This window comes from Microcaecilia unicolor, chromosome 5 (assembly GCF_901765095.1).
Source record: "Microcaecilia unicolor chromosome 5, aMicUni1.1, whole genome shotgun sequence".
Lineage (NCBI taxonomy): Eukaryota > Metazoa > Chordata > Amphibia > Gymnophiona > Siphonopidae > Microcaecilia > Microcaecilia unicolor.
The window spans coordinates 77420793-77443004 of record NC_044035.1 but is presented as its reverse complement, the minus strand read 5'-3'; the positions used below and the strand labels follow the sequence as shown (position 1 = coordinate 77443004).

Below are 22212 nucleotides of genomic sequence, written 5' to 3'. Positions count from 1 at the left end.
TTAAAGAGACCTATCTTTTCAGTGATATAGACTTCCAGGTATAATCAATCCTTATAATCTAAGGCAATTTGGGCATGATCTCCCATAGTGAAAGAAAAGGATACAGGCAAGTGCTTCAATTGCTCCCTCTTGTTTGGTACTGTCGTTGATTGCTCCAAGCCACGGAAGAACTTCTTTGAGAAATACATTCATTATTTCCATTGTAGCTATTTTGCTCAGCACACCTATGCAACGAGCAGCCATATGTCTGACAGCAGTGTAGGGGTGTTGTAGGCATGTACATAGATGTGGCAAATGCTGAATCAGCTGAAGAGAAAAGAAATTATTATTAGCCCTCTAATACTGATCAACATGCTTCTTGATAAAGGTGAAATTTAAACATACCTGCTAATTTCCTTTCCTTGAATGATGCCAGACCAGTCCAGATGAGTCGATTGTGTCCCCTTGCCAGCATATTGAGACAGATACTCAGAGCTGACTTTATTCCCTTACAGGGAGCTAGTGCTGCACAGTTCCTTGGTATATCTAAACTAAGACAATTGAAGGTAACAAGTATTGGGTTTCCAGTTCTCAACCAAAGCCAAGCCCGATGCAATCAAAAACATCATATCAATAACCCAAGAATGAGAATAACCATACACCATGGCTACAATAAGTTAATTACATTCAGAGTGAGCAATAAATTCACTGTTAGCTTTCTGAATTGGTCAGAGTCCTCGATCACCAGAGTTTCCGTGGATGGGTTCTGGTCTGGTCCAGCAGGACTCAAGCAAAGTAAATTAACAGGTAAGTTTAAATTTCACCTTACTGTCCATGTCAGACCAGTCCAAATGACTGGGATGTACCCCAAGCTCTACTCAGGCTGGGCAAAGTCATAACAGATATAGGAGTCATGAGAGCTATGGTGACACACACACACACACAAACTTAAAGAAGGGGTGCAATGAAGGCAAATGTATGCTCTGCCATTGACACCTTAAAAAAAAAGCACTGTGCCTTATTGGGACACATGAACAGAACAAAGACCTATCAGAAATTCAGAAGGAATTGCATACCTATAAACATCTCAAACGTGCCCAACTAGCTTCAGAATGGCCAATCCTGCTCAGGGCTATAATCCCACGACTTCCTTATTGTCAGAAGACAGAAATTTTGATTCCGCCAATAAGTGAAATACTACCCTCAGAAGGTGAAGGGCAGTGGACAGAGATGTCCCTTCCTTTAAAATTACCCAAGGAGAATTTCTGGGGAAAGCATACATATTAGCTCAGAAATGTATCTTAATCATTGGCTACAGCCCTCACCTGCCACGTTTTGATAATGGTGCAATACACTCCACACGCTAATGATGTGGGAATCACAAGGTGCATGGTATCACCCAAAATGTCAAAAATGTTTTGAAATGTTTGCACGTCATACTTGTTTACTATTTTCCCAGTAGCTCTAAGTAGAGCTCTTAATGATTTTCGAGAGGGGACAAAATGAGGACTTCCTGGTTAAGCAAAGTGGGGGTTGGGATCTGGAAGGGAAGGCTAGGGGAAGGAGGGGTGAGTTTAATATTTAAGTTTGGGGGGGGGGGGGTAAGAGAGGATTGGTAATAGGGGTTAATAGCTGTTTCCCAATTTACTGTAGAGGGCTATAAGAACCCAAGCGCTCTACTATGATTAGCTTTGATCTATGAATGCTCTATTTGGGAAAATAATGTTTGAATTGTTAATATGTTTTCATGTACATTGGCTATTATTGTTCCTGATTTGGTACAATTCAAAAACAGATTTGCACTAAAATTACCCACAGAGATTGACCTCTGCAACAAGAGCTTAAGAGACGCTAACTTGTGAGGCTTGGGAGGCTCTAAAGCCTAAACTCAGATTCGAAATGGAGTTCTTGCATGCTTAATTAACTAGAGGAAAGTATCCTATCTGGGAGGGTAGCAAGGAAGCTTCCATAACTGTATCACAGAATCAGTCTCTGCCCTTTGTGAGAAAGATGGATTTGCCTTCATCGCCACCTCTTTTGGAAGATGATTGAAGAAAGATCCCTGAAAGGAAATAATATATCCTCAAAAACCTAACTTGCAGACGCATCAATTCAATGTAAGTCCACTATGTAGTCCTCTTTCACACTAAATATCCTCATTATATTGTCAGACTCTCTCAGGTTGTAAAACAGAATGGAAGGGACCATCCAGGAAGGAATCACTTGACTGGGGGAAGAAATAAAGTATCACCCTTGACTGGCTCCTTTACAGATTAGTCTAATGAATATCCAAGCCTCTTAACAGAACACATGCAGAAGGATCTGTGTCAGTCCTAGTTCTAGTAGGCTATCCAGTCCCCTGGTTCCTGCTGTCCTTTTTTGCCTGAAGAACTTGTTTATCTTGATCTAAGGTCCACTCAAGGAGATGTGGAGGTGCTTCACCTCTGGTAGGGCCAGAGTTCTTACACTTCAGGATCCCAAAGGTTTGGCTCAGAAAATCTGTACAATGATGGTGTCAGTCTTGTGAGCAGCTGCCAAGTTCTGCAGGGGAAATTTATCATAGACCAAATATGACATTTACTAGTGCATCTGAAAGCTACTAGATTCCCTCATATTATTACTATCAACTAATAGCATTATTTTCCTTGCTGCTGCCTGGACCGTCTAAAACTGGGTTATAAGTTTATTCAGGAAGACATGATAGGAAGAAATAGAGAAGAAGTGGCACTATATTTTAAGTCATGCATAATTATCAAAATGTTCAATTTTCCTCTGAAAAGTCACCTTATCTTGTATTAAAGATGTTTGAGTCTGTTTCAATTGTTGCACGTGTACGGTCCCACCATCTAATACTGAAGCATACTGATCAACAACTCTCTTCAATTTCTGATTAGCAGCTCAAGTCTGCTGACCAGAGGGTCCAAGCCTGCATATACCTTGAAGATAGAATCCAATGATGTACATAGTTATCAGAGTTGGTTTTATTAAAGGAGGTAAGGTCACTGTGGCAGTGTGGCTGGCAGACAGACTGGAAGCCCCACAGACACTATCAAGGTGAAGTGAAAATCAAAAGGAAACTTTATTGTAGAACAAAATAGTAGTCCGTTTCTCTCAGAGGCTCAAAGCTTAACATAGCAGCAGTCACATTAACAATGGTTTCTCCTCATCAGTAGTCCTATCCTGTCAAACTTCTACAGCACAGTTCAAGTCAACTCATGCATAAATCCAGGTCTGGCTCTAGTTAGGACATCCAGGTCTGAACCCTCACAAATAAGGAAATGCATTATTTTACCTTTGAAATCTTCTATTCCTTCTCTTGTATCCCCAGGGTAGATACTCTTTACCCTCAAGTACGAACCTTGGAAACAGGGCCAGTCCTTACTTCCCTGGGTCTCCCCCAAAGGTACTTTAGCCCAACCAACATCTTGGGAGGGTTCCTTCACTCCCAATCCTCCTCCAGAAGACCTCTCTAAAGGGCTTGCTCCTGGAGACCTCTTCGGTCTCTCTGATCTACTCTGTTCCAGAGCATTTAGTCACCTCCTGGCCTGAGCCCCGCCCCTCTGACAAGGTAGGTTAGCGCCACCTGCTGTAAGGTGGCTAAACTGCAATCTCAGTGAGGGAGTGTTCTCAGGGACACGGAGGTGTCTGATGACTCAGTCCTGCCTGATGCAGTAATCAGCAACATATTCTTCAAGGCTTTTTGCTGCTGCTCTACTGGCATCAGGCTTTGTGGCTCAGGAGGCATTCTGGACCTTCAGGGCTAAGTGAAGTTTTACTTCCGAGTTCTGGGCTTTTCCTTAGGCTAGCTGGAGTGCCCCGAGAAGAGGTGCACATAAAACTTGGTGATCTCTGCTTGCCGGAAGGCAACTGTTTGCAGAAGATGGGCAGGAGTCTGCTGCGTCCCACTCCATTTTGACATAAGGTTAAAAAAAATAAAATAAAATGGGGGAGGGGCAAGAAAGTATATACGATAGTAAGACAAGAGAAGGGAGACTCACACAGCATTCCTACTGTGCAGCCTGACTCAGGAGTAGCCTAAGAAAATTTGTTTACAAAAAAGTCTGAGATGCACGGTATAGTCTTCAAGAACCATAAAGAAACACTGGGTTCCTGTATACCTCAATATAATTTATTTATTTTTATTTATTTTTTTGATTTTGCTCACGCCTTTTTCAGTAGTAGCTGAGGGTGAGTTACATTCAAGTACACTGGATATTTCTCTGTCCCAGGAGGGCTCACAATCTAATAATACTCCACTTCTCAACTGGTGTAAAATAGATGCTTACTTTCAGCTACTTGTTGTCTCTCAAACACTTGTTATTTCCACATATACCTTTACTCAAAGTATAGAAAAGATAGGAGGAAAAGCCTCAGAGGACACACATGTCCTCACGGACACTAATGGGCTACCTCATAGGCATAAAAACCTCCCAATCCAACTGTCTTATGAATTTTCAATATATGTTAATAAATGTTTGTCAAAAAAAAGTAGAAGAACTTATCTGGAATTCATAAGAATCTTTCCAAACTGAGAGCACTGTTGCACAATTACTGGGTCCCACCGACGGTGACCTTCATTTTGCAAGAGAATGCTGCTTCAGGATGTTCAGGACCAACAACATCCTGTTTTTTTTTTAACCTGCAGTGCATTACCTACTGCTTGAACAAGTTTTGGGGGGGGGGGGGGGGGGGGGGGCAGATGGGTAAGAAGGGAGGAATGCAATCACTTCAGTCCCCTTGGCCAAATACAAATCTGATACAGCACCATTGGAGACTGAGAGGGAGTCTGGGAAGAGTCTGCAGGTGTCTGTCTTCTTTGGAACAACTTGCACAGTGAGAGGGGTCTTCTTATTCTTAATCTATGCAGCCAAGGATGTTGTGTAGAGCCCCCTTGTGGGTACCTGAGTCCTAGGCCTGACCCTGCTGGAGTCCCAATTGGGCAGGCTCCGTCAGTCCTTTAAGCTTCTGGCGTCTCCACCTGGGGAAGGGTTAGTGGGCGGGTTTATCCTCTTTCCCCCTAGGAAAACCACAAAAATGACCTCTGAACAAGACTGTAAACAAAAGGCTGAAGCGTTTATTGAACTATGTATAGGTTTATCTATACAGTTAGATCAGTATTAAATGTTAAGTAATGACTAGGACTTCGTATTAAATAAATCACTGAAACACATGAAGTTCAATAAGTAATAGTCCAAATAGAGTGGAGGAGTAGCCCTAGTGGTTAGTGCAGCGGACTCTGATCCTGGGGAACTGGGTTCAATTCCCACTGCAGCTCCTTGTGACTGTGGGCAAGTCACTTAACCTTCCATTGCCTCAGGTACAAAATAAGTACCTGTATATATGTAAACCGCTTTGAATGTAGTTGCAAAATACCACAGAAAGGCGTTATATCAAGTCCCATTTCCCTTCCCTATAACCAACTCTTTTAACCAGTTAATTTTTTTTTTGTCAAGGTAGCAGCTCCTGATACCTTCTTAGCTCTGTGTTCAGTCCTTATATGGGCATGGTAATGTGGCATAAGTCCCACCCTTTTCTCTTCCCCTGAGTCTCAGCCCTTGTCCTTCCCCACTAAGTCCCCAAATCTCACCCCTCCTGCTGAAAATTGCTGGGGTGGTGGCTGCTGGACTTCAAATGAGAGCCTAGTCAAGCTGGCCGAGCCTGCTCCTCCTGCTGAATTCCCTGAGCTAACTGCACCCTGGGGGCCTTGCCTCCACCTTGCTTCTGGTGCCGACTGTTCCCCGGGGCTTTGCCTTTGCCTCACTCCTGGCGTTGACCGCACCTTGGGAGTTTCGTCTCCACCACTAGACCCCAGAGGTCACTGCCTTCCCCATGAGCTGCTCCCAAGGGCCAACTGCCTTGAGCGCGCTTCCAATGATCACTGGCCTTTCTGGCCTCAAGCACTGATTGTGCCTTCAAAAGCCCTTTTTCTGCCACGAGCGTGCTCCCAGAAGACTCTCTGCCTTGAGCCTTCTCTCAAGGACTGCCGGTCCTTCATCTTCAGGCGGAGCCTCTAGGGATCCTTTCCCTGCTTCGTCCAGAACTCCAATCTTTGTATCGCTCCGTGGTGCGTCCACACCTTGAGTACTGCATTCAGTTCTGGTCACTATATCTCAAAAAAGATATAGTGGAATTAGAAAAGGTTCAAAGAAGGGCAACTAAAATGATAAAGGAGATGGAACGCCTTTCGTATGAGGAAAGGCTAAAGAGGTTAGGGCTCGTCATCTTGGAAAAGAGACTGATGAGGGGAGATATGATTGAGATCTACAAAATCTTGAGTGGTTTAGAATGAGTAGAAGTAAATCAATTTTTTACTTGTTCCAAATGTAAAAAGACTAGGGGACACTCATGGAAGTTACATGGAAATACTTTTAAAACAAACAGGAGGAAATATTTTTTCATTCAACAAATAGTTAAGCTCTGGAACTCTTTGCTGGAGGAGGTGGTAATATCGGTTAGCATATCGAGGTTTAAAAAAGGTTCAGACAAATTCTTGGAGTCCACTGTCTGCTACTGAGACAGACATGGGAAGCAACTGCTTGCACTGGGATTTGTAGTATGGAGTGTTACTACTACTCCTACTACTACTATTTAGCATTTCTATAGCGCTACAAGGCGTACGCAGCGCTGCACAAACATAAAAGAAAGACAGTCCCTGCTCAAAGAGCTTACAATCTAATAGACAAAAAATAAAGTAAGCAAATCAAATCAATTAATGTGCACAGGAAGGAGGAGAGGAGGGTAGGTGGAGGCGAGTGGTTACACGTGGTTACGAGTCAAAAGCAATGTTAAAGAGGTGGGCTTTCAGTCTAGATTTAAAGGTGGCCAAGGATGGGGCAAGACGTAGGGGCTCAGGAAGTTTATTCCAGGCGTAGGGTGCAGCGAGACAGAAGGTGCGAAGTCTGGAGTTGGCAGTAGTGGAGAAGGGAACAGATAAGAAGGATTTATCCATGGAGCAGAGTGCACGGGAAGGGGTGTAGGGAAGGACAAGTGTGGAGAGATACTGGGGAGCAGCAGAGTGAGTACATTTATAGGTTAGTAGAAGAAGTTTGAACAGGATGCGAAAACGGATAGGGAGCCAGTGAGGCGACTTGAGGAGAGGGGTAGTATGAGTAAAGCGACCCTGGTGGAAGACAAGATGGGCAGCAGAGTTTTGAACCGACTGGAGAGGGGAGAGGTGACTAAGTGGGAGGCCAGCAAGAAGCAGATTGCAGTAGTCTAAACGAGAGGTGACAAGGGTGTGGATGAGGGTTTTGGTAGGGTGTTCGGAAAGAAAGGGGCGGATTTTACGGATGTTGTAAAGAAAGAAACGACAGGTCTTGGCGATCTGCTGGATATGAGCAGAGAAGGATAGAGAAGAGTCAAAGATGACCCCAAGGTTTCGAGCTGAGGAGACAGGGAGAATGAGAGAGCCATCAACAGAAATAGAAAACGGGGGAAGCGGGGAGGTGGGTTTGGGGGGGGAAAATGAGAAGCTCGGTTTTGGTCATATTTAATTTCAGGTGGCGTTGAGACATCCAGACAGCAATGTTAGACAAGCACGCTGAAACTTTGGTTTGGATGCAAGGTGAGATATCAGGGGTAGAAAGGTAGATTTGGGAGTCATCAGCATAGAGATGGTAGGAAAAGCCATGGGATGAGATTAATGAACCAAGGGAAGAAGTGTAGATAGAAAAGAGGAGGGGACCAAGAACAGAACCCTGAGGTACGCAGACAGGCAGAGGGACAGAAGTAGAAGAGGATCCACCAGAGTGAATACTGAAGGTGCGGAGGGAGAGGTAGGAAGAGAACCAGGAAAGGACAGAGCCCTGGGATCCAAGTGAGGACGGGTATCGAGGAGTATGCTGTGATCGACAGTGTCAAAAGCAGCGGAAAGATCAAGAAGAATGAGGATGGAATAGAGACCTCTGGATTTAGCCAGTAATAGGTCACTGGAGACTTTAGAAAGTGCAGTTTCGGTTGAGTGGAAAGGGCGAAAACCAGATTGTAGTGGGTCAAGAATAGCATGTGAGGAGAGAAAATCAAGGCAGCGGCGGTGAACCCACGATTTGGGTTTCTGCCAGATGCTTGTGACCTGGCTTGGCCACTGTTTGGAAAACAGGATACTGGGCTAGATGGACCATTGGTCTGACCCAGTATGGCTACTCTTATGTTCTCTTAAAGGGGTCAGACCGCAGTTCCAGCATTTCTGCAATAGAAGGCAACCTCCCACCTCAGCCAAAAGGCTAAGCACAAGAGTTTTCTGACTACGCAATCTGCTTCAGTGTGTGTGTCATTCATATCACATCACTTTATTACATTTAATGGATATGTCCCTAAGTGTAAGTGTGCCACTTTCAGGCTACCTGTCTTTCCTTCAGTGAATACTTGACATAAGGTGCTGCCCACCTCCCTCTCAGTAGCTCAGTGATGTAACAGAGAATAACACGGGGACAGGGAACCCCAGTAACCGCGTGGATGGGGACAAACTTTGTCCCCGTGTTATTTTCTAGTTGGAAGGGTAGAGGGTGGTGGTGGGAAGGAGGGTTATTATAGCTGCTCATTGTTATTATTGTTTTCTATCTGTAATTTATACACAACAGTTGCACAGCATATTGTTCCTTTTTATACTTTAATAAAAAGATTTAAATATCAATTCATACGTGTTCAAGGCTTCTGTAGATGAAGACAGAGCCCACGGGGATGGGGCAAGGACAGAAACTGCAGGGATGAAGACAAGGACTGCGGGGATGGAGACAGAACCCACGGGGATGGGGACAAACTTTGTCCCCCCTGTCATTCTCTAATGTAACATTTAACAAACTGATACTTTTCCTTCACTGCTTTGCTGCCAACTTCGGCAAAAATGACAGAAACCTCTCATTTTCTCAATACATCACAGACAGAGAAAGCTGCTTTTAAAACTCACTGAGACCAAAGATATTTTCTTTCCCCAATTTCTCATCAAACCCTCCACCATCACAGCTTTCTTTGGAGGGGAGTCAAAATCAAGAACATCCAACATCTCAGATCTGGGCTCATCCTCGATCTCCAAATTAAATGGAATGATTTCTGCCATTTCCCTAAAAGATTGGAGAGCTTCTCTGGAAGAGACTTTCTCTGTCCCTGGGTTGGAGAAGGGTCTGAGACCAAGAGAACCCTCCTCTTAGGGCTCCTCTGGATCCATATTAGACTGCCACTCTCAGCAAAGTACTCCTCCTGGTCATCTGAGTTTGTGCCTGCCTTGGACAACAGGATGCATGACCACGTTATAGGCAAGAGTGCCAAGATACGAGTTCCTTCCTGGAATCTTGGGTTGCTTCCTCCCCCAATGGACTGGAAAGGACTGTATTAGTTGGTACTAGCATCGATGACTACCTGACAGGCAGGGCATGGGTCTCTAAAATTGGCTGGAGTGTTATAGTTGGCACCAGAGTTATCAATGGCTAGGCACTGCGCCAAGTCAAGATGCACCCCAGCTCCTCTTGTAACATGAACCGGAGCTGCTCCTCTAGGGCAGGCATCACTAAAAGCAGGGCTGGTTCTGATGTTGAGACCTGTGCAAATATAGGAACTGAATCAGAGGTGGGGGTCCTGGCATTTCTGGCACCATGCTTCTCAAGAGAAGCAATACCCATGCTGCTTCATCTCTGCTTGATGCAGGACAATGGAATCCCCTCAGGGCCTATGCAGAATCCTCATAAGTATGTAGACGCAGGTGGAGACTTCCCTGATGCCAGTGCATCTCCAGCAGTCGATGCAGCTCATGATGCCATTGGACCAGACTTTAGCACACCAAAATCTCTCTCGCACTGGGCCTCTCTACTCTCCCATGTTCTTTTCTACATTTCAGATCACGGTTTACAGCAAGACAGCTAATAATTAGGACCAAGGTACAGAAGGCACTAGTATCTGTCAAAGCCATTGTTTTACTGCATCTCATACACTTTTTAAGACTGCTGGAAGGTTTTTGGGACATATCTAGAAAAAGAGACAAAAACACCCCAATGGCTCAATTTTTGAAAAAATTACCAATTTTTTTTTTCTGCAACCGGTGCTCAAGCTTAAGTAGGTTGTGAATCATGGCAAACAACAAACACCTAAACAGCATTGCTAAAATATAAAAAAAATAAAGGGAACAGATTAAATAAAAGTAAGGGTCCCATTCTACTAAAAATGGTGGCTCTGGCCACTGGTGTTAGTCTGATTCTCTGGAAGTAATACTGTAAATCTGTTAAATAAGGAGCCACTGTCCCCTCTGCTGCACCCCCCCCCCCAAAAAAAAAACCAAACAAACCAAAACTGCACTTTAGTAAACATGTCCATAACTAAATAAGAAAACAAACTGTGTGTTGAGATGATTGTCTTTATGAATTACTTTTCTCTAGCGAGGTATAAATTAGGTTATGGGATGCTACCTCTTGAGATAGTAGAAAGGTCTCTTATGGTTTATTGGATCTGTTATACTGCTTAAACTGGCTAGCAGAACAAAGCGGTGTACAGGCCAATTAAAAAAAAACTACAAAGAAAAGGAAATACAATATCTATAGGACAGCATACAATCATACAGAGAGAACAAGATTATTAATGGTTGGTTAGGTGCGTGGGGTAGGGGCAGAGTAGGGAGAGAGGTCTTTGAGCTGACTGGGTTTATTGTGAGACTTATTTTGTATGTCTAACTTTTATGTATGTTAAGCCCCAGGGTGGGTTATAGTCATACCAGGAATGGCTAAATACTGAAATAAACTGACTGAAAATTAAATACAATAGAAATCTCCTGCCTTGAAGACAGACTCTGGAAACAGTTGCGTTTCCTTGGATTATGCTTTCATCACCTAGAAACTTTTCTGGAACATTATATTGAGACAAATTATTTATTTAAAAATGTATGTTCTGCACTTTCACAAAAAGTTCTAAGTGGCTTACATCAACATACATAATATAATCAAAATTTTAAAATATACATAAAAACAAAATCAATCCATATCAATCACAGACCTAATTACACTAATCTCTAAAACCTTTGCAAATACTTTTCATATCCATTATAACAGACACTAAACAGCTTTAATTGCCAGCTGGAATGTTAGACTCCTTTGTAAGTTTCCACAGACAAAACAAAAATTATACTCCAAATCTCAGCCCTACCTATATATATGGTTGCTAAACTCATGTTTGTCTAAAATCAGTAAAAGCCTAGAATGCAAGAAACTATGGAATCACTGTTAAACATACACTTTTACAGATAAAAATGTTCAATTTAATATGCTGGATACTATTTTGCTTTCATATTCAATAAGTAGTTTATTATATTGTATTTCACCTGTGTTCATTGCAACTATATGATGCAATATCTTTAGTATCACTGAATGCGGCAGGCACATGAAAAGTACAATTATTCTGCAATGACCTTTGTCTTCTTCAGGCTGTCACAAAAAAAATTTTCAAATCACACATTTTACAAGAAGCATCTAAAACTAAAGCCAATTAAAATACTTTTCATTTATTAAGGAAGTCATTAGGGATCACTAATGACACAGAAGTAGAACATACTGCACTTTAAACTGATCTACCTGGCACAACATGAGAATGTTGAAATTCAGAAACACATGAAGGAACCAAATTAGAAATCAAGAATAGAAAAACTAGGTAAAAGCCCTCAAAATTGCGTAAACTACTTATCTGCATAAAATTCAACAGTCTTCATTCCACAGAACAACAGATTTATTACCAAAGGGTGAAGCTGTAGATCCATTGAAGCTGCTGTTATTTCAAACACTTGTAGAGAATTCACCAGCTCCTGAGCAGGACCATCTCCATTTTCCAAAATCGATTTTCCATCTATTGAAATATGCATTAACATTTAGAAAACCTGCACGCTCAGGTGCTATAAGTTAGCAAAAATATGTAACCACCAAAAAGTTCTGCATACCAAAAGGACAAATGTTAATATTCCTTAATGGACCAACCATAATCTCCCAGAGATGAGGCAACTCAGTTACCATGACAGACCCAAAATGTTTAGCCACAGTAGATAATGTAAATTCAGCACCTCTTCTCTGTACAACATACTGCTTTTGTGCCTGAAATCAAAATTGAAAAGGGACAAACAATGGAGACATTAGAAAGATAAAAGTTGCAACTCTGACAAAGTGAGAAAAAGCACCATCATAGCTGAAATTATTTGTTTAATCTTAGAAAGGACAAAATTGTTACCACACCTACCCCCCATTTACTAAGCCGCACAGCAATGTCAACACAGCCCAAAGTGAATAGCCAGTGTTGGCTTTGGCACAAGGCAGCCACTTACGCGGCTTAGTAAAGGGGGGGGGGGGGGCTAGTCTTAAAATAATTTTGTATACTGTGAAATATTTCAATATCAACTTAGCACTTATGCTAAATAATACTATTACATTATATAATACTTATAGACTGCTAGTACCATGTAGTTCTAAGTGGTTTACAAACTCAAGAAGCCAAGGCAAACCTTTAGGAATTACAGAGTTATCAGCTAGTTTTGCAAAAAGTTATATAAAGCTTTTAAAAAGAAGTGTTTTAAGATTCTTCCTAAAGAGGATAGTTATTCATATTGTCAAAACATAACATTAAATTTTTCTATATCTTCGGTGCTTGAAACACCATCAATTTTTCAAACAGATTGAATCTTTTTATACCTTTAGGTGATGGAAAAAGAAACTGAGAATTATAATACAAAGTTCTACATCTATTGGGAGTAGTGAATTCTAAGCGAGACAATAGATAATCTGGAGCATCACCATTTAAGACCCTAAACAATAAGCAAGAAAATTTATACATACACACATCCTCAATGGGTAACCAAAGAAGTTTTTCATTGCATTTAGTAGTTTGATTATGTTTATGTAAAGAAAAGAAAAAAAATAATCAATCTCACTGCCACATTCTGGAGTGACTAACTTTTGTAGACTTTGTTTAGATGTCCCCCCAAATATAAAAGATTACAATAATCCAATTTAGATTACAATAAAGACTGAACAAGTCTAAACTGATCAACTTCAAAAATTTTCTGATATGTCTAAGATTGCTCATCAGCAGAAAGGAACTTTTTACCAAGGCTCCCATATGAGCATCTAAAGATAGAATCAGATCTATATAAACTCCAAAGATTTTAAGCTTTTTCAACCTACAAGAACATGATCTACCAAAGGATCTGGATTGTTATTCATTAATAAAAATTTAGTCTCTGTTGGTATTTAATTTTAATTTGTAACTCAACATCCATGAATAATTACAAACAGCAGATTACATTTGTCCTAAAGAAGAATAGAAAGGAATCATTACTGTGATATCATCTGCATAGCTGTAAGTAACAAAGCCTTCTTTCCATAATTCTATTCCCAAAGTATGGAGAAAGTATTAAACGGTGTAGGTGAAAGAGGGGAACCCTGCAGAACTCCACAAGGATTACTCCACGTTTCTGACAAATCTCCACTCTGCTTAACTCTATAAGATCTGGAGGTCAGAAAGTGTTTGAACCAATTTAATACATTATTAACAATTCCAATTTTAAATTCAGAAAGCAAAATGTCATGGCCCACCAGATCAAAAGATGATGAGAGACCGTATTGTAATATGAGAATCTTAACATTTTCACTCAAAGTACGCCGCCCTTGCCCTATCACAAATTGATGTCAACACAGTTCTGTATTATGGCAAGGTCTGAACCCAGATTGTGATGCATGAAGAATGGTCTGTGCCACAGCCAGTGGTGGGAGGCGGGACTGGAGGTTGGGAGGCAGGGATAGTGCTGAGCAGACTTATACGGTCTGTGCCAGAGCCGATGGTTGGGAGGCGGGGATAGTGCTGGGCAGACTTATACGGTCTGTGCCCTGAAGAGCATAGGTACAAATCAAAGTAGGGTATACACAAAAAGTAGCACACATGAGTTGTCTTGTTGGGCAGACTGGATGGACCATGCAGGTCTTTTTCTGCCGTCATCTACTATGTTACTATGCTACTATGTATTATATTTTGTCAAGCAATCATTCAACTGGGAACAGACCAAGCCTTCTGTAATCTTTGTAAATAGGAATATCAAGACAACTGGCCTATAATCTGAATCCAGATGAGATGGTTCTTTTATATCCTTCACTATCGGGGTATTAATAATCTCACCCACATTTGTCATAAACGATCCAATACACAAAAGTTGAATCCATTTAAACAGAGTCATGAATTCAACTGGTGGTGAGGCCATTAAATAAGGTGGACAAAAATCCAGAGTACAGCTGAATTTAGAATATTTATAAGACAAAGAATTTAAAATAGTTCCCAGTCTAAAGGAAAAAAATCCGACCAGTTCTTGTCACCAGCTATTCACACTAACTAGTTGTAGTGTCAAAATCCAAATTGTTAGCTACTTTGGGAAATGATGATCTTGCAGTTATAATTTTTGTTTGGAAAACAACTGCCAACTCAGAAACCAAAGAGACTTTCCTCACATTCAGCTGTGAGAATTGAGTGGTATCAGAGTTTGGCAACTAACTGAAAAACAGCCTCCACATTAGAAACATTTGAACCAATTTGATTTGAATACCACATCTTCCTTTTAACATCCAAAGCAACTTTATAATTAGTAATTGCCGTTTTCTATTTTTGAATCAAACCACTCATTGCTCCTTTGAAGAATTTGTTTACTTACGTTTACTCACAATCTCATCTAAAGTTTTATCACTAAACGTAATCCAGTTAATATCAAAATGCTCCAATTTCTTAAATATTTGTGATCGCGTCTGTTCCAAAACTGATCAATATCAATCCTACCTCTAAGTACAATCTCTCTCCTTCAACTTAAAATGTTGTGTCTTTGCCTGTTCCCAATTAAGAGTAAACCTGAGCATAAAATGATCTGACCAGATTACTGGGGACCACGATATGTGATACTTCAAATGTAAATAATAATGAATTACTACTTGTGTATGCAAAAAGATCAAGATGATGCCCTTTATTATGGGTAGACTGAGTTTGGGGCAAAAAATAATTCAATGCTGATAGAAAGATTTAAATCCTTAACCTTAGGGTTAACCCTGTTTTCTAAATGAATATTAACATCCCCTAGAAGTATAGAATAATGAGAATGCAATGCGTTCTTAAAAACAAAATGATAAAACACATCCTTCGCTGTAGGCCAACATCCCGGTGGACGATAAAATACAATGCAAGTTAGACTCTCTCTTAATGTATCGTCTTTAAGATGACAAGCAAAAATGTCCAAAGGAGGAGACACAAAAGAATCAACAAAGGCGACTGAAAAAAAATCTCAAAATAATACAGCTATACCTTCTCCCTTTTTCCTATCTTGACCCGCTGAGATTACTATCCGCCTCATAATCGAAAGTCAAAGGCGTCCAAAAAGTGACCCAAATCGGGAGATGGGCGTCTTTTTCGCATGGGTGCCCAAATCGGTATAATCGAAAGCCGATTTTGGCCGTCTTCAACTGCACTCCGTCGCGGAAACGGCCAAAGTTGATGGGGGGGGGGGGGGGGTGTCGGAGGCGTAGTGAAGGCGGGACTGGGGCGTGTTTATCGGCTGAGGAGAGATGAGCGTCCTCGGCCGATAATCGAAAAAAGAAAGGCGTTTTTAGCGCGAATTTAGGTCACTTTTTTGGACCCTTTTTTTTCCCCACAAACAAGTCCCAAAAAAGTGCCCTAAATGACCAGATGACCACCGGAGGGAATCGGGGATGACCACACCTGACTCCACCAGTAGTCACTAACCCCCTCCCCACCCCAAAAAAAAACAACTTTAAAAACTTTTTTTTCCAGCCTGTACGCCAGCCTCAAATGTCATACCCAGCTCCATCACAGCAGTATGCAGGTCCCTGGAGCAGTTGTTAGTGGGTGCAGTGGACTTCAGCCAGGTGGACCCAGGCCCATCCCCCCCCTACCTGTTACACTTGTGGTGGTAAATGGAAGCGCTCCAAACTGCCCACAAAACCTACTTCACCCACATCTGGGTGCCCCCCTTCAGCCATAAGTGCTATGATAATGGTGTAGAGTTGTGGGAAGTGGGTTTTGGGGGGCTCAGCACCCAAGGGAAGGGAGCTATGGACTTCACAGGTAGTTTGCTTTGTTTTTTTAATTGTTACAAGTGCCCCCTAGGGTGCCCAGTTGGTCTGACATGCCAGGACACCAACTGGCCCCTCCCACAACCCAATGCCTTGGATTTGGTAGTTTTTGAGCTGGGCACCTTTGGTTTCCATTATCGCTGAAAAACGAAACTGCCCAGCTCAAATCCGCATAAATCTGATGCATTTGGCTGGCACAAACCGTATTATCGGAAAAAAGATGGATGCCCATTTTTTTTCGAAAATACGGTTTGTCCCGCCCCTTCACGTACCCGTTCTCAGAGATAGACGCCCATGGAGATGGGCGTTTGCGTTCGATTATGCCCCTCTTTATAACCTAGAGGACAGATATCATTAACTGGATTATCAGATGATTGAAACCAAGTTTCTGTTATAAATAACCAGCCAGGTTGGAACTCCAATCAATCCCTCAAAAGGTGGGCCTTGTTGCATACTGAACGAGACTTCACATAATAGCAAGGGATAGGAACACTCTCTCTGCCATTGTCTGGAACAGGTTTGAAATGCAACAAGTTACTCCCATTCTCTCAGATGACAGATAGGATTAGAAATGACTAATGGGATTCAGAATCAAATCTGAACAATAAGATCTTGAATGTACCGCCCTTCTGAATGTTGGAACTGTAGAGTTAGATATGGGTGGGAACTTAGTAGTTTGCCATTATATGCTCAAAGAAAACAATTCTAGCACAGCAAAAATAATATACAGAAAATCTAACTCCCACCATTCTCACAGTAGAACCAAACAGAAAAAAAAAACAATAAAAAGAAATGGCAGTCACTGTTAGGCATGCTGAAAACTATTTCTTAAGTGTTCCTGGGTGATCAGGTGCTTGGCATTGTTTAATATCACACAACCGGATATGAAACCTTTAGATCAAGAAGACAAAGAACAGCATTACCACAGATAGACAGGATCCTTGAAAGATGTAATTTATTAAGATTTCTTCTTCTGGTGAAAGATATTAGTAATCTCTTATCCTTGAAATATTCCAAAGTTTGTATCATTTTTCCAGTGATCCCTAATATATTGACAATACTGTGAAAAATGGAATGGACATAATGTTATCTTATCTTTTCACTGTCATTGTCTGTAAATACAGTCCTCCAAACTAACCCTTATCCTCAAAATCTCTTATCTTAGTAGGGTGCTGGGGAATTGGGAAATGTTGAATATCATTCAAGGGTATACCTGGATATACTACTAGTGCACAACTTAGGGAATATTATTTTAGAGAGTGTTGCACAGAGCATATTTTGCTCAAGTGCAGTTATATAAAGCGGGCAGTCTACAGCTTTTTTGACTGCTGCTGTATAGAGCGCCAAAGATTTCAAAATGACCAAGATTATTTTGATCGGTGGTATCTGTAGCTTGGAATAGTCTTCCCTAAATGCATCACTAAGGTTTAATTTCACAAGAAATGAAATATGTGTGGACACGTGCAGTCTCTCAGTGTTCACTACCAAGTCCTCACAATCAGCTTGTGACCTAACAGCACTGAATAACTGTGTTACCTGCAAGTCTGGTCACCTTTTGCCACTATCAACCTTTATCCATTAAGAGAAATAACTATTCAGTCCTACTCTTTCCTTTCTTTTAGGCCAGTTATGAATCTGTAATAAGACATTACCTTTTATCCCATGACACTAATTTCTTGAAGAGTGTCTCATGAGAGACTGTCAAACGTTTTCTGAAAATCCAGACCCTTAGCCACATGTTTAATAAAGCCTTCAAGAAAAACAAATCTAAGATTGGTAAAAAAAAAAAGACTTCTTTTTGCTAAATCCATTTGACTGTGTTCCATTAATTCTGTACCAAAGGGTGAAAAAGGAGGTGAATTCCCTATGCAAAGTCCAAAAAAACCCTAATAAAGTAGGGAAGGACCAGAGGCTAATGTGGAATAAAATGGACTTGCCTGCTTCAGGAGTCAGTACATCTGTTATACATCTGATGTCATCAGAAACTTCAGATCTCTGCATCCATCTACTGATAGGGGGCGATCTGCCATAGATAATGCAGCTAGCTTCTCACTAATTTTGTACTTCTTGCTACCTTTTGTACTTCCTGCTACCATTTTGCATGAGATCTATGTTAAGTTCACCTGTCTGTAGTTTCCTGGAGTCAAATACCCATTTCAGGAGTGTAGGAGTAGCCTAATTGCTAGTGCAGTGGGCTGACAACTGGGGGGACTGTCCTACTTGTGACTCGGGCCAGTGGTTCCCAAACCTGGTCCAGGAGGCACCCCAGCCAGTCAGGTTTTCAGGATATCCACAATGAATATTCATGAGATAGACTGCATGCAGTAGAGGTAGTACATGCAAATCTGTCATGAATATTAATCTTGGATATCCTAAAAACCTGACTGGCTGGGGTGCCTCCTGGACTAGGTACAAAAACAGATTGTGAGCCTACTAGGGACAGAAAAGTTGCCTGTAATATGTAAACTGCTTTGGTTACATCACAGAAAAGTGATATATCAATCTAATAAACATGAAGCTGATTTGAGTAAGAAGTTGTATATTACTGGTATTAAGTCTGCAATTCGTCTAAGACAGAAGATCCAAGATGGCAGCTGTGAAGAGACGGTAGTCACAATGCTCCGTTATTTTTGTTTTTTTTCTCAAATGGTCAAATGTAAGGGGAGAATGCATGCATTAAACTATATGGCAGCTAACTAGGAAGCCACGGCAGCAACTAGCTCCTAGCATTCCTGGAAGCAGATCACTCCAAACCAGGCCAAACCTTACTTTGAACCCTGAATACACTGGGGAGACAGACTACCCCAAACCAGAGCATTGTCGACAGCAGTCCCGTGAAGTCCAGCTGAGTGGCTAGGGCAGAGAAGCTGCTGGAAGAGGAGAGTCTGGAAAACTGCTGGCCGGAGACTGCTGGGCCGTATCGGCAAGTGAGACACTGACTCCTCCCCACATCACAGCCACCGGAATCCTTGGCATTACATGGAGGACATGACCATAGTCTACCCATAAACCCGCTGAGCTGCATTGCAGGAAGGGACGCTGACTCTCCTGCGCTGCTCACACAGAGACACGTCCTCATGGTCGATGCCACGTGGAGGAGCGAGTCGGGTCAGCCAGCAGGTGCACGGAGGATGTGTGCAGGACAACAAGCATTAGTGAAGTAAGGAATGAACCGGGAAAACTGATCCTGTTGTCAGCAAGGAACCAACACTCATGACTCTCTATCACTCGGACAGACTTGCACGGTCTCCTAGACCTATGAGCCTCTGTTCTCACCTGGTCTCGGACACTGCCCAGACCCGACCACTCCCAGCACTCCTCACAAGAGTTCCTGCAAGCCCCGGCAGGAGCGCAAGGTCACAACTGCACAGATCAATCTGCAGCCACCGTGACAGAAGCAAGGGGATAACCAGCCCTGCCACAGCACAAATGCTGTTAATACTGTTTTGCAGTCTCTCCATTCGGAGCTGCACGACCTACAGTAGAACAGCAGCTGAAGTGGAGACCTAATCTGTGGATAATATGAGAGGTGGGGAACTAATCTCTGGATAATATGATAGGTGTGCGCCCTTTACACCACTTATCCTGGCTGTCACAATGAACCATGGCATCACCTCTCAGAATGCTGAACATAAATCTCCACCGCACATTTCACTCTTATTTATTTATTTATTATTACATTTGTATCACGCGCTTTCCCACTCAAAGCAGGTTCAATGCGGCTTACATAGTAATAGGGAATACAGAATATTGTTAGAGAAAGTAAAAGTTAAATATACCAGAATAATAGAAGAGATGAGTAGGTAGAGATAGGCAATGGAGAAGTAAGTAAGGTGGGAGATATAATCTGAGTCAATGTCGTTGTCACATGGATGTGTTAGGTAGATGGATTCATAAGATTAGTCTGGGTCATTTGGATAGGCTTGCTTGAATAAATTAGTTTAGCGGCACAGGCACGACTCTCTCCAGGCGCGGAAAAAAAGGAACTGGCGGGAGCGGTCGCGCACGGGCGGGAAGACGGCCGCGCATGCGCAGTGGGCGTGCCCTGCGTGCCGACCGTCCCGCGAAGCTTTTTTCCGGTTGGTGGGGGCTGCCGCGGACGTCACCCAGTCGTGAGAACAAGCAGCTTGCTTGTCCTCGGAGAAATTAGTTTTTAGTGCTTTCCGGAAGGGTAGATAGTCACAGACTGATTGGATAGGTCTGGGGAAGGCATTCCAGAGTTGACTGCCTAGGAAGGAGACGTTGGATCCATAATAGGTTTTGTACTTGAGACCTTTGCAATTAGGGTAATGTAGGTTGAGGTCATTTCATGAAGATTCAGACATGTTTCTGGTTGGAAGGTCAATCAGATTGAGCATATAGTCTGGAGATTCGCCGTGGATAATCTTGTGGATTAATGTGTGGACCTTGAAGTTGATTTGCTCTTTGATAGGGAGCCAGTGAAGTTTTGTACGAAGAGGAGTTGCGCACTCAAAACGTGAGTTGCCAAAAATGAGTCTTGCTGCTGTATTTTGGGCATTCTGAAGTTTTTTCAGGATATGGGCCTTGCAGCCTAAGAAAATACTATTACAGTAGTTGACATGGGTAAGTACCATGGATTGCATCAAATTCCGGAAAGTTTTCAGGGCCAGATGGGGTTTTACGCATTTCAGTATCCACATCATATTGAACATTTTCTTTGTAGTGGATTTAGCATGATTTTCAAGCGAAAGGTGATTGTCTACTGTCACTCCAAGGATTTTCAGGTTGTCGGAAATGGGCATTGTGATGTCGGAGGTTTTAAGATTAGATGGGAGGGGCACGGAGTGCTGAGATGAGAGGATTAGGCATTGTGTTTTTTTCTTTGTTCAATTTCATCATAAAGGCGTTGGCCCAAGAGGTTAAGATGTTCATGCCCGTGGATATTTTGACGGGGATTTCTGTTAGATTAGATTTTAAGGGAATGAATATGGTGACGTCATCAGCGTAAATGAAAGGGTTGAGACCATGTCTGAATAGAGCTTCAGCTAGTGGTATCATCATAAGATTGAAGAGTATCGGCGATAAAGGGGATCCTTGAGGTACACCGCAATTTGGTGACCAGGGAGATGAGATAGTTGAGGATGATTTAACTTGGTAAGATCTTGAGGTGATGAAGCCTTTTATCCAATTAATGATATTTCCACTGATTACAAGTTTGTCCAGTAGTTTGGCTAAAATATTATGATTTACCATGTCAAATGCACTGGATAAATCGAATTGTAGAAGGAGGATGTTGTTTCCAAATGAGATTTCTTGTTTGAATTTGGATATTAGAGTGAGTAGGACGGTTTCTGTACTGTGGGCTGGACGGAAACCCGATTGCAACTCATGTAGAATGGAGAATTTTTGTATTGACTATAATTAGGTCTGCCACCTCCGTTTGGGCAGCGGTAGCCATGGGCTTTCTACTATCCTGAAAAGGATTGCAGGCTCCCTCTAAATACATAATTACCCCAACCTTGTATCTGCTCATGACAGTTTTACACAGTCTGGGCAGTAGCAAACTACATAATTAGAAAGAAACCCAACCCAACTTGATTGAATCTTATCTTCCCTATCCCAATACAACATTTTGTACCTATCCCGTACCGGATTTGGCGAATGCCTTCACGGTATTATGTAAGCCACATTGAGCCTGCAAATATGTGGGAAAATGTGGGATACAAATGTAACAAATAAATAAATAGTACGATAGTTTATTAGCATAAGCATCTCACCCAAAGGCAGTACAGGCAATCAGGTATTCACATTGTAGAACAGCACTTCACGACAGATGACATGTGCCTTCACAGGTTACTGGCTTCTTCTCCGAGGCACTGCTTAGGTAGCAAACCTTTTATACTTTTTTTGGTCCCATAGATCCCTATGAACATTTTACTTTCCCACCTGCACTTTCGTCATAATTGGCACATACATCCAATTATGACCAAGTTTTAACTTCAGAGAGTTTACTTATCTCTCATCCAATTAGGACCAAGTTTCAACCTTAGCAAGTTTGCTTACCTCTCATCCAATTAGGACCAAGTTTCAACTTTCTTATCTCTCCAAGCTTCGCTCATCCTTAAATTTAACTTTTCTGCACCTGGCCTTATCTTTGCCCAATTATTTCTTATAGTTTCGCCGCATGCCT

At 42.0% G+C, this 22212-nt stretch overlaps 1 protein-coding gene across 1 annotated transcript in view; it reads right to left on the bottom strand.

Moving 5' to 3' along the window:
* Positions 1-22212, bottom strand: part of BTAF1 (B-TFIID TATA-box binding protein associated factor 1) — a 620170-nt gene that overhangs the window by 184192 nt on the left and 413766 nt on the right. Inside the window, 3 exon segments of the mRNA XM_030204965.1 lie at positions 105-306; positions 11687-11796; positions 11888-12038. Of these exon segments, the coding sequence (XP_030060825.1) occupies positions 105-306; positions 11687-11796; positions 11888-12038 (463 nt within the window).